The 13,300-nt window shown below is 37.7% G+C and overlaps 1 protein-coding gene across 6 annotated transcripts in view; it reads right to left on the bottom strand.

Annotated features, from left to right (window-relative positions):
• The window catches only part of NBEA (neurobeachin), a 1,002,985-nt gene that overhangs the window by 40,829 nt on the left and 948,856 nt on the right, over positions 1-13,300 (bottom strand). For all 6 annotated transcript variants that reach the window (XM_036298874.1, XM_036298876.1, XM_036298877.1 and 3 more), the window contains one exon: positions 13,025-13,192. In XM_036298874.1, the coding sequence (XP_036154767.1) occupies positions 13,025-13,192 (168 nt within the window). The remainder of the gene's footprint in view (positions 1-13,024; positions 13,193-13,300) is intronic.

Raw genomic sequence — 13,300 nt, 5'->3', positions numbered from 1 at the left:
GTATGGCTGCGTCATCTATGCCCTGTACAACACTGTCTAGTTAGGGGACAAATGAGGGATAAAATCTACCTCAATTGCCAGAAAAAGTAGCACCTTTTGTAATTCATCCCCCTAAAGAGGGTGTCTTTTTTATTTGCATGAGGAGCCATATGTGCTGCACATAGCTGTGACATGTGCCTTATTCCTTTACCTGCTCCATGTCTTGTTTAATTGCTTTTTTTCCTTCTTGACTTCCCTCCCAAGAAAATCCTGTCTCCTTTATGAATAAAGAATACATAGCTGGGATTAAATCTTTAGAAGAGGAAAAATATATACAGTGGGGTATAAATATTATATGTGTGCCTATTAATATGAAAGACCTCACAGCCAAGGTAACAATAAATGCAGTGACAGTAAGTCAAAGTTCAGAACAATCTTCAAATACATTCAAAAATTTCTAAAAGAAAAAAAATTACTTTTTAAGTGAATGAGTGTGCATTTTCCCTCTCATTGTATTTACTAGTAGATAAAAACTTTGGTTAATCTTGTCTTTTTCACAATGCAGCTAAATTTAACCACATACATTTTTCTCCTGTAGAAACTTTACAACTTTTAATCTTTTTTATAGATGTGATTTAGTATTATCTTTCAGATGAAGTGCCATCAGGTCTAAGTGCCATGAGAGAGGCAGTGTGAGGAAGCTAATAAGGTAGCTGTCAAGTGACCAGTTTTATCTATTTTTCTTGGTGTGTGCAATTTTTTTAAATTGTTTTCCAGAAAAGTCAGCATTTTATGAAGTACTTCAGATTATGCTACTCACAATACAAAATTTCAGACTATGTCCACATCGCTAGTCAATTATTAACAACTGGAAGCCTGGTGCATGAACTTGTGCACTGGTTGGGTCCCTCAGACTGGCCTGCATCCTCTTGCAATCTGGGACCCATCGCAGGATGTTGGACTGCAAGTTTCAGCCTCAGGGATCAGGGAAAAACTGGAAGTCCGACATTCCCTGAGGGATGTAGTAGTGCACGAAGTGGCAGGTGGCTGGGGAGGAGCCTGGCCCAGGCACCGCACTGCTCCCACTCATCCTGTCCCCTCTATGCCTGCCACTTAGTAGCCCTGCCATGGAGGTGGGAGAGGCTTGCACAACCGCAGCTGTGCTTGCCAGCTGTGAACCTGGTGTCAAGTGCCCGTCAGTCAGCTGAACGATGCTCCCACTGTGGGAGAGCACTGACTATCAGGGGGCAGCTTCTGCATTGAGCTTTGGCCCCCCTGGTGGTCAGTGTGCATCATTGTGACTGGTCGACTGGTTATTCGGTCATTTGGGTGCTTAGGCTTTTATATATACAGATTTTCAGAAAATTCAAGAAAAAATTAGTAAAAGTGATTGCTTGGGAGCACAGAAAAAGAATTTCAAAAAATTTCCTCAGTATTATGTTATGTTATCTCACTGTACAGTTCTTACTCAGACTCATAGAGAGTAGGCAGACAGCTCTGATGGGGGTGGGGGGTGGGGGTGGTGGGGGGATTGAGCAAAACAGAAAAAAAGAGAGAGAACTCATAGGCATGGACAGCAGTGTGGTGATTGCAGGGTGGAAGAGGGTGGATGGAGGTGGAAGAGGGCATAGAGGGGATAAATGGTGATGGAAAAAATAAAATAAAATTTTTATTAAAACAGAATTTTATGTTACTGCTTTAAAGTAGATACTATTCTTTGTACCAAAAAAAGCCCCATAAAACTTTGACATAAAACTAAAAATATATGTGATTTATATCATCTTTCTGTCCTATCTCCGAGTCTACCAATTCTATACCAAATAGAAAAACAAAAACAAAAACAATGGGATTTTGAGAAGTCTGCAAGATTAAAGAAAAGATTACTTAATGGCAGACTATATTTTAACTCTTAAACTTTGCTTCTGGTGTATTATTGTAATAAAACAAGATCATATAAAGCATTACTTTTTAATGCTGGAAAAACAGGACCAAAATAAATCAAACAAACAATGTCTTCAGTTTGTTAGTTCTTGCTTTATAGACATTAAACTATATAAAAAATTAAAATTTATATACAATTGCTTTTAATTTTTCATAGAAACTACAAAATAGAAGAACAAACATGTTTCCTTTGTTTTAATAATCAGCTGCATTAAGCTTAAATCCACACTATACCAGCAAAGTTATTAGAATATTTAAGAAAATATTTGGTAAGTCAATTAAAAAGAACCACATTTGTTTTAACTATCAGACTGTGCTAGAAAATATGAAGGAGTAGAGTCTGATTTGTTCATTTACCTGCCCCAGTGCTTGCTTTTATTCTTTTAGTATAAACATAAAAAAATGAAGAGGAGACTTAATCTTCCTGCTACTTTCTATTTCCTCTTTGCAATGATGATTTGTAATGATGATATTACATAATTGACTTAACAAATAATAAATGTGGAAAAAACAAGCATTCCTACCCATTGGATATAAAATGCTCTATCTGGAACATTTTTCTTCAAATTAGGTCAATGCCATTGGTGGCAAGGTCACTCAATTTTTCAGCAGGTCTCTGAATAATATTGTTTCATTAAATGTTGTTACTTTATAATATTGATAAGATGCTGTATGAACTTAACTTTCATTTATATCAATTAGCCTACAGTAGAAAGTGCTTAATTTAAAGTAGCAGAATCTACTGAAGATGTTAACTGAGGACTTACTGTATAACTCAGGTAGGAAAAGTGCATGTATTTTTTTTTCTTTTTTGTTAATCCTCACCTGAGGATATTTTTTCCATTGCTTTTTAGAGAGAGTGGAAGGGAGGGAGGGAGAGTGGGAAGGGAGGGAAGGAGGAAGGAGGGAGGAAAGAGAGAGAGAAGGAGAGAGAGAGAGAGATAGAGAGAGAGAGAGAGAGAGAGAGAGAGAGAGAGAGAGAGAGAGAGATCCACGTGAGATTTAAGATACATCGACTGGTTGCCTCCCATATATGCTCCAACAGGGATGGGGTGGGGAGTAGGGAGTGAACCCGCAATCCAGGTACATGCCCTTGACTAGGAATCAACTCATGACCCTTTGGCGTGTGGGCTGATGCTCTAACCACTGAACCACCAGCCATGGCAAAAGTGCATGTATTTTAATGTAATAGGTAGTGGCTGTCCTACTCTGGATGCTTTAAATAAGTCTGCTCATCCTAGAGTAGTGACTTACTCAGGGGAAACATAGAGGCTAGCTGGACCATTTCCTTGCTTCTGGAGAACTAGCCTCCAGGCACTGCAACCCTGGTGCTTCTTGCTCTCTGGCTTCCCACTGCATTCAGCCAATGAAAGCTCAGGACAGGAGATAGGAAGGTGAGGTATTTATTATATGGTTCCTGCTGACAATTTGGCAGCAGCTGGGATGCATTCCTCTACCTGAGGTCACAATTCCTGTTGAGTGACCACTTTCCCAAGGCTACTTCTCTTTCCAGTTTCTGGTAATGGCTCCCTCCCTTCCCTTGTAAACTCAGGACTAGGGATGAATATCCCTGGGTGATTCAGCTTCTTTTGTTCATCCAGTTTATACTGCCCATATCTCTGTGAATAAGACCATTATTAAACTCTCTTTGTTATCCTTTGAAAAATGTTTAAATTGCGGTAAATATACATAACAAAATTTACCCATCTTAACTAGAAGGGAGTGCCAAAAAATATGCAAAGTGATGAACAGCAAGGACCTATAACCAAAATTATTCTACCCAGCAAAGCTATCATTTAGAATTGAAGGTCAGATAAAGAGCTTCACAGACAAGAAAAAGCTAAAGGAGTTCATCACCACCAAGCCAGTATTACATGAAAATGTTGAAAGGTATTCTTTAAGGAGAAGGAGAAGGAGAAGGAGGAGGAGGAGGAGGAGGAGGAGGAGGAGGAGGAGGAGGAGGAGGAGAAGGAGGAGGAGGAGAAGGAGGAGAAGAAGGAGGAGGAGAAGGAGGAGGAGGAGGAGAAGGAGGAGGAGGAGGAGGAGAAGAAGAAATGAATAAGAATAAGAATATAAGAATAAGAATAAGAATAAGAATAAGAATAAGAATAAGAATAAGAATAAGAATAAGAATGAGGAGGAGGGGTACAAAACATGAACAATAAAATGGCAACAAATACATACCTATCAACAATTGAATCTAAAAATCAAAACAAATGAGCAAGGAATCTAATGAACAAAATAAACTGATGAATAAAATAAAACCAGAGGCATGGAAATGTGGAACAGACTGATTAATCTCATAGGGAAGGGGGATGGAGAGGAGCGGGGGGTGGGAAGATATTAACCAGAGATACTAATTAATATGCATATATGCATTACCTATGAACACAGACAATAGGATGGTAAAGGCTGGGGGCAGGGCAGGAACCTGGTGGAGGGGGCAATGGGGGGGAAATGGTGGAACATCTTAATACTCTCAACAATACCAATTTAAAAAAATGCAGGGATTATATTTTTATTTGTTTTTTAATTTATTAATTATTTTAGATTAGTAAAACTCGTAATTATAAGAAGACAATTAAGATAGTTTTAAGAAACGTTTATCAGATGTTCTGTTGATCATTTCTTAATCATGTCTCAGAATACTTGGCCAGAAGAAACCTGAAGATCCCTCTTATGAAGACAGTTAGGCATCATGACACTTGTAAATGGACAACATTGTGTTACACCCCCCTCAAGTGCTCCCAAAGGGTGGTGTTGATATCCTTTGTCATATCAAATAAAGAAGTCAGAAGTAGGGAAAGAAAAAAAACAAAGGATAATAAATTCATAGAATGCATAACCAATGCTTGTAGAGGCCATCAGTGTTGTCACTATGAAAACCCTCTCAGTGGTTCTCAACCTTCCTAATGCCGCGACCCTTTAATACAGTTCCTTATGTTGCAGTGACCCCCAACCATAAAATTATTTTTGTTGCTACTTCATAACTGTAATTTTGCTACTATTATGAATCATAATGTAAATATCTGATATGCAGGATGTATTTTCATTGTTCGTGACCCATAGGTTGAGAACCGCTGAATCATCGGGAAGAGAAGTGGGTTATTTTTCTTCCTTATACATTTTATTAATTCACCTTCTAGGAGAGCAAGCATTAGAGCTGTTTTAGATAAAGACACATCTTTCAGGTTTGTTCCTGACAGACCTATCACGTCAGTTCTCTGTAGTAGCAAGGAATATTTCAGCAAGAAAATAAAGTGAAAACTGAAGTGAACCATGGGCATATTTTCACTATAGCACATCCAGAAGTATGCATAATTATTCCTGTCAGGAAAAAAAAATTGAAAATCAAAAAAATATATAATCTAAGAAGACCAAGAAATATTAGTAACAGATAATTAGACTAAAAACACCACATTTTTATGACTACTGGTAATATTAAATGTATGTAATGTTTCAATATTTCCAGCATAAATGTGTATGTATTTATAAATAGATTGCATATCTGTTCTAAAAGTTTGAGAGCAAATTAGCCTTTTATGATAGGCTTATATGTGTATACTTCACAATGTCAAAAAGAAGTGATGTAAATAATTTTCCAGTATGGCATTATCAACTGTAGATATTTTGATATAGAGATATAAATTATTATTATTATTCTTTAATTCTTTGTTTAAAGTATTACATATGTCTCTTTTTTCCTCCATTGACCTCTCCCTGGCCACCCCAACCCCCATCACATGCCCTAACCCCCCTAGTGTCTGTGTCCATTGGTTATGCTTATATGCATGCATACAAGTCCTTTGGTTGATCTCTTACCACACCCCACCCCCCACCCCGCCTTTCCTCTGAGGTTTGATGGTCTGTTCCATGTTTCCCTGTCTCTGGATCTGTTTTTGTTCATCAGTTTATGTTGTCCATTCTATTCCATAAATGAATGAGATCATGTGATATTTATCTTTCTCCGACTGACTTATTTCGCTTAGCATAATGCTCTCCATTACCATCCATGCTCTTGCAAATGGTAAGAGTTCCTTCTTTTTTACAGCAGTGTAGTATCCCATTGTGTAGATGTACCACAGTTTTCTAATCCACTCATCTGCTGATGGGCACTTAGGCTGTTTCCAAATCTTAGCTATGGTAAATTGTGCTGCTATGAACCTAGGGGGGTATATATCCTTTCTGATTGGTGTTTCTGATTTCTTGGGATATATTCCTAGTAGTGGGATCACTGGGTCAAATGGGAGTTCCATTTTTAATTTTTTGAGGAAACTCCATATTGTTTTCCACAGTGGCTGCACCAGTCTGCATTCCCACCAGCAGTGCACGAGGGTTCCTTTTTCTCCACATCCTTGCCACCCCTTGTCGTTTATCGATTTGTTGATGATAGCCATTCTAACAGGTGTGAGATGATACCTCATTGTCATTTTGATTTTCATCTCTCGGATGATTAGTGAGTTTGAGCATGTTTTCATATATCTCTTGGCCTTCTGTATGTCCACTTTAGAAAAGTGTCTATTTAGGTGTTTTGCCCATTTTTTACTGGTTTGTTTATCTTTCTTTTGTTAAAATGTATGAGTTCCCTATTTTATTATTATTATTTAATACGTTTTTATTGATTTTTAGAGGTAGAGGAAGGGAAAAGGATAGAGAGATAGAAACATCGATGAGAGAGAAACATCATCCATCGGCTGCCTCCTGCGTGCCCCCTACTGGGGATCAAGCCCACAACCTGGGCATGTGCCCTGACCAGGAATCAAACCAATGTCCTCTTGGTGCATGGGTTGATGCTCAACCACTGAGTCACACCAGCAAGGCAAATCTGGAGATTATTATTCTAAGTGAAATAAGCCAGTCAGAGAAAGACAAATACAGTGGGGCCTTGACTTACGAGTTTAATTTGTTCCGTGACAGAGCTCGTAACTCAAATTACTCGTATGTCAAATCATAAAGTGAACGAGTGAGACATGTGATGCTGGGCTGATGTTGTGGCGTTCACTGTGATGTTCGCTGCACCAACTAGCAGTGGGGTATCTGAAGCTGGCTCGTAACCCAAATTTTAGCTCACAACTCAAAGCAAAAAATCAGCCGAGAGATGGCTCGTATCTTGAAAAGCTCGTTAGTCGGGTCACTCGTAAGCCAAGGCCCCACTGTACCACATGATCTCACTTATATGTGGGATCCAATGGACAAAATAAACTAACAAAATAGATCCAGAGGCACAGATGTATGGAACAGACTGACAGATGTCAGAGGGGAGGAGAGTGGGGCGGACTAGACGAAAGAAGGTGAAGAGATTAGCCAAAGAACACATATGCATATCCTTTTTGCTTATAAAGGCCAGATGCAGGGATACTGGATGGAAGTGGGCAAAGTGGGGAAGAAAATGGGGGACATCTGTAATAGTGTCAACAATTAAAACCCATAAATAGAATTAAATCTAGAGGTAGGAGTCAGTTATTTTTCATTATTGTATTTTTACCTTTAAATAAATAAATCTCCATCATGAAACATTTTAACAACAAATTTAACATATCTTGTTATATCCTTGATAATTTATTTCATGGCTTAATTTTTTTCTGCACTGTTTTGTTTTATATAGGAAAAGACTAAAACCAACAAGTTTACATTAATAATAGTAACTAAGATATTAAGAATAATTTAATACAGCTTAATAAAATGAAAATACATATTAGGTACCCCTTAAATTTTTAAGAATCACTTTGGAAGTAAGAAGAATATCATCCTGGAAACAAATAAGCATTAGTAAATATTCTGTTATTTTTATATTTCTAGAAAATAATGGGACTAAAGAAAACTTGACTTGAGAATCAGGAGAATTCACTTAAATGTGCTCTCTGGCGGCATAGCTGAGTGTTGGAAAAATCATTTAATAAGAGCATTAGGCTAGGTTAATGTTTGTTTTGTTTTTTTTTGTTTTTTTTTGTTTTTTTACTAGGAATGTATATAAAATGCCTGGGAGATTTTATTTCCCTCAAAATAAACCTGCTTGATCCTTTTCCCTAGATATTCCAAGATGTCCATGGGATGGGGAAGGGGACAGTGTATTAGATGTGATGAGATGGATATGGCATTTGAAAATAGTTGAGGGGTAAGAGTGGGGGTATAGATGAAACAAGATTTATTTTTAAAATTGGGTGATAGGTACATAGGGATTCAATACACCATTCTCTCTACTTTTGCAGGGAAATAAAGTTTACTAGGCCATTCTAACACACTTCAATACTTCTTTAGCTTTACTATTTCAAACAAGTCAGCTAGGATCGCCTTAAATGCATGTCCTAATTCAGTAGGTTGGGGGTGCCTGAGAGTCTGAAGTTCAAACAAGTTCCCAGGTGATGCTGATATTGGTGGTTTCTGGACCACATTTGAGTAGCAAGAAGGTAGAAAACTGTGGGACCAGATAATTACTAACCTAAGCAGACCATAAGATGGAATTTTTCAGCCATCATTTGGTAGGTAAAAATATAAATAAAATCACATAATTTTTTATTAATATGTAAAAATGGATAAAAAATTAATTATAATATTTAAAGTATGTACTTAGCCAGTTGAGCTCATCTATGAAAAAAAAGCATCTAATTTATGATGTAAGCCAAGACTTGACAATTAAAATAATTTCTAATATCCAACAGCTGTAGTGTTTATGTATTAAGAAGAGCTTTGCACCAGAACTATTCTGTCATGTTTCTGTCCAGAGGCTATCATGAAAGAGATTATTATCAATTACTGCTTTACAAGTATAAAATACATTAAGCCACCCTATTTTTCTCAACCAGAGATCCGAAGCTGTCAAAGAATGTCAATTTTAAATATGACATAGAGAAGAAAATTATGTTACTGTGACCTCTAATTTCTTGACATCTTAATACCATAATTGCTGTGATTAGTGCTGCTTCATGATTTCACGTGTCAAGAAAGAATCAATAACCTTAAGCTATTTATCAAATTTTAGCTCTAACTTCAAAGCTCAAAATGTGGGATTTCTTTTTTTACAAAAGGGACATTCATATATCAGATATTTCTCTTTTAAACCAGTGTTTAATTTAAGGAATTAAAAGAAACATCTTCCTTAGGCTAGTTGGAGTTTGGTGGAGGTTAATTGTAATGGGCTTCCTTTGGTTTTATTTATGTGAAAAGTAGTCATCTTATCATTTAAAAAATACTAAGATAAATATTATCAAATAAAGGTAATGCACTTAGCTTAATACAAGGGTTAACATTTTGGACACTGCTTTTTTTCTAAGAACTTAGGTAGGTATCAACTCTCTCAAGTCATAACACCACAGTGCAGACCTCCAGGAAGTCAACACTGATGTTTTGAAAGAGGTGTTGTGCCCCCCAGAGGCCTCCTCACAAGAGGACTGTGCATGTAAAGGAGCACGGATGACCACCAAACAGTGACTATGCTATGCTTCATTCTACTTCTCTACAGTGCTTTCTTCTGACAGGAGATGTAAGTGCTTTTATGTTGGGAAACGTATTCTCTGTATTATCCCTCCTTTATAAAGAGAGCAACTGAGGTGGAGTGAGATTAATTACTTGGCCACATTACATAGCTCAAGGATTCAGCTGATTTATCCTCTGTTGCTGGTTCTTAAATGTTAGCGCAGAACTTCTGTTGTGGGAATATGTTATGTTAGTGGTAGAGGAGATAAGGGTAGGGAGTGAGGAGAGAGAAAATTAACTCATATCCATAAAATAATTTAATCTGTTGACACATTTAATCTCCTGAGTTGACACAGGTCCTAGGGTCAGGGCAAACATCTCTGCTGGTGTGTGCTTGGGCCTATGCTGGCTGGAGAAGGAAGTAACTTGTGTTCCAGGTATATGCTTCCTCACCTAGAATTCTGAAAATAAGAGTTATTGGGTCTGGGAGGCAAGTATGGAGCCTAGGGAAGGAGGACACATATCAAAGAATGATTCTCAGGGTTTCTCTAATGGAACCTCAGTATTCAGCAGTGATTTGCTAGAGGAAAGAGTCCTGAACTAAAGTACCTTAGCACTCAACAAGTCTGCATCACTTCGAGGCCACAGTATGCTACATATTGTTCTGATGATCTATAAGAAAAACCCTGTGATTGAACCATTTCCCCCAAAAGAAAAATTTTATATTATATACTTTCATCTAATGACTCAGTAGGAAGTTCTACAGTTTGACAATTAAGACCTATATGTTGTTTCTTTCACTGTCCAAAGCAATGGTGTGGTATTTTGCAGAAGCAGGAATTTTTTTAAGGATTCAAATAATAAACACTACATCCATGTAAAGAAAGTCTCAATTCTGATTCCATTTTCTCTTTATTCTCTCATTAATCAATTCCCCCTCTCATTTAAATATAAAAAAATCTTCTATTTTTTGTCAATTTTAATGTGCCTTGCACTTTCATTACATGCAATAAGCTTAAAATATTTGTATTTGTCCAAGAGGATTACTTTGCAACTTTCTTTATAAGAACAGAACTTTATAATGGATAAAGTATATAATAAAATATTCAGGAGCAAAAATGTCTACAATATTTAAAAGTAAAAACAGTAATTTGAAGTTGGTCTTGGAATAAAATAAGACACTATTTCAATAATTTTCTTTTTTTATAATTCTACTAGAGGCCCATTGCATGAAGAGATTTGTGCAATAGGCCTTCCCTTCCCTGGCTGGTGGCACCGGTTTTCCTCCAGCACCTGGGACCCAGACCTTCGCTGCTCCAGCCAGAGCCTTCAGTCTTCACTCCACTACTTCACGCCTATGTATGCAAATTAACCATCATCTTTGTTGGGTTAATTTGCATACTCTCCTGATTGGCTGGTGAGCATAGCAGAGGGACAGTCAATTTACATGTTTGTCTATTATTTGGTAAGAAGGTATTGGTTTTAAAAGGAGAATGTAGTTTGTAAGGAGTTTATAGAACTGAGTGTGTTAAGCAAAGGTGTATTTTTAAGAGAATAATTAAGCTCAGTTAGAATTATCTCCTATAAATTAATCTTATTATAGTTTGAAGACAACTGAGGAGATACTAAATTAGGTGAGTGTAATGTTTTATAGAGAATATCCCTATTTCACCAACTAATTTCATTATATCTGACTTCTCTCTCATTCATTTATTATCTGTCTCTATCGTTTACTCCTATCTTCAGGCAATAATTCTACTTCTTTGTGTACACAATATGCTATAATATTGCACTTATTACCATGCTTGTAATGTGTTTTCTGAATATTAGCCGTAAGGGTCCAATGATCAATGATCATGAGGCATGTCCCTTCTCTATCCTCTTCTTGGCTTGAAGCCATACAAATAAAGTCATCTTGTTTTTATCGAAGTATGTAAGAAATAACTTTATGGATGCAAGTTCTTCTTGTAGGGCTTTACTTTTCCAAATCTACAAGTTTTCCACCTCTAAAATTAAAAATTAAAAAGTATTTTGCTGAATGAAATGTAGAAATGATTGTTTGTTTTGCATAAAGCAAATGGTAGAAGGAAGACTGGAATAGAGCTTCCTTGCAGTGACACTTATGTAGCAGCTGTTGCATGTTCATTCTTTTCACCTATCTTAAATCATGTTATGCAATGTGGAAGTGATTTACATATTTTATCTGAATATTTTCACTAAAAATACTCATACAAATACTATAACACAGCAATTTTCAACCTGTGTGCCACAAGAATTTTTTAAACATGCAATACCTATTTAGTCAGGGGCACTGACCTCTTTTCCCTTGGATTATCAAATAAAAAAATGACAACAGCCAACACAACAATAACCAGTGTCAACGAATCCAAATTATACCAATTTTTTGTCAGATCAGCAAAAATTATATTTTTGGTATGCTGCAGAATTTTAGTAATTGGTTCATGTGTGCCATGAAATGAAAAAGGTTGATAATTGCTGCTATAGTATATAATTCCCAACTGTTCACTATAAAATTTTAGGGTGAGAACATATGGGAATAAAATACTATAGTCTCATCTATTTCATTGATGTATTTTTTGAGTATTCTATCTAGAAAGTTGTCACTTTGTTTTTATTAAAAAACACACTGGCAGATTATTTTTATGTGAACTACTATGTATCTATATATATACAACCCTAATAGCAAATAGGCTGAACGGCAGAACAACCGAACAACCAAACAACTGGTTGCTATGATGTGCACTGACCACCAGGGGGAGCGTGTGGATCGTGGTGGGCGTTGGCCATGGTGGGATGGTGGAGCAGGTGAGTGGGGGCGCCAGACCAAGGCAGGGTGCCGGTCACTGTCATCAGGGCAAGTCTCTGGTGGTTACTGAAAATTCTTTGCTCCCATGCATCGCGGTCCCCCCCGCCCCGAGTGCTCGCACCTGCTGCTGGCACCAGCCCCACTCATACCCACTGCCAGCACCAGAGCCATCGCTTGCACCCCCAATCACAGCGCTGTCAGTGGGTGCGAGCAGCGGCAGCTGGCCCCGATCACTCCTCAAGGCTTCTCTACCTCCCTCTGCTCCTGAGGGATGATCAGGGCACCAGCTACCACTCGCACCCACTGACGGTGCCGGTCCTGCTCACACCCACTGTTGGTGCTGGCTCCAATTGCTCTGTGCCATCAGCGGGTGCAAGCAGGACCGGCGCCATCAGCGTGTGGGAGTGGCGGTGGTGGGAGCAGGGATGCAGGCAGAGAGGGGACCTAGGGCATGGAGGATGGACTGAGACCTGCTCCTGTGCCCACCACAGCCTCACAGCCCAGAGTTCCTTTCAAGGTACATGAATTTGTGCACTGTGATCCTAGTATTTAAATATTCAACTAGGTTACATTAATTACACACATAAGTCATTAAGCATTTTAATGAAGATGCTGAAGTAAAATGAAATAAGTGTATTTGAGTTCATTATATATGTCTGCAATTTATATAGGAACAACATGCAGATATCATTACTTGGTTTTGATATATAACATTCATTTTTCCACATTTGTCAAGGATTGAAATTTATATTTTGTGAAAATTTATGTTGAAAGGAAACTTATACAAAAAGAGCTGCAAAGTCACATGTGTGTTTGAGGGATGACAGATTTTTTTTTTTTTTAATTATGGGACTGAACACCTACCTCCCTGAGCACAGGGTCAGTGATGCTATCCAGGTTCATAGAGCCTTCGTACGTCAAGTAGTGAAAAACATTCAGAGCACGAACTGCTTCTGGTCCTCGCTGTTTGTAGCCAAATATAAGATCAATCCACTGATGGAGTTGGCAAGAAACAAATTCACTTTCCAAGGCCTGAAATTAGTCAAGGAAAGAAAATGAGAGTCCGTACAAACTTAGCTCTCTTTTTTTTCTTACTTTGAGATATTCTATATAAATAAGCAGGACATGGTCTTTACACTC

The sequence above is a fragment of the Myotis myotis genome, unplaced genomic scaffold (assembly GCF_014108235.1).
Source record: "Myotis myotis isolate mMyoMyo1 unplaced genomic scaffold, mMyoMyo1.p scaffold_m19_p_3, whole genome shotgun sequence".
Taxonomy (NCBI): domain Eukaryota; kingdom Metazoa; phylum Chordata; class Mammalia; order Chiroptera; family Vespertilionidae; genus Myotis; species Myotis myotis.
This window is presented reverse-complemented; position numbering and strand designations above follow the sequence as displayed.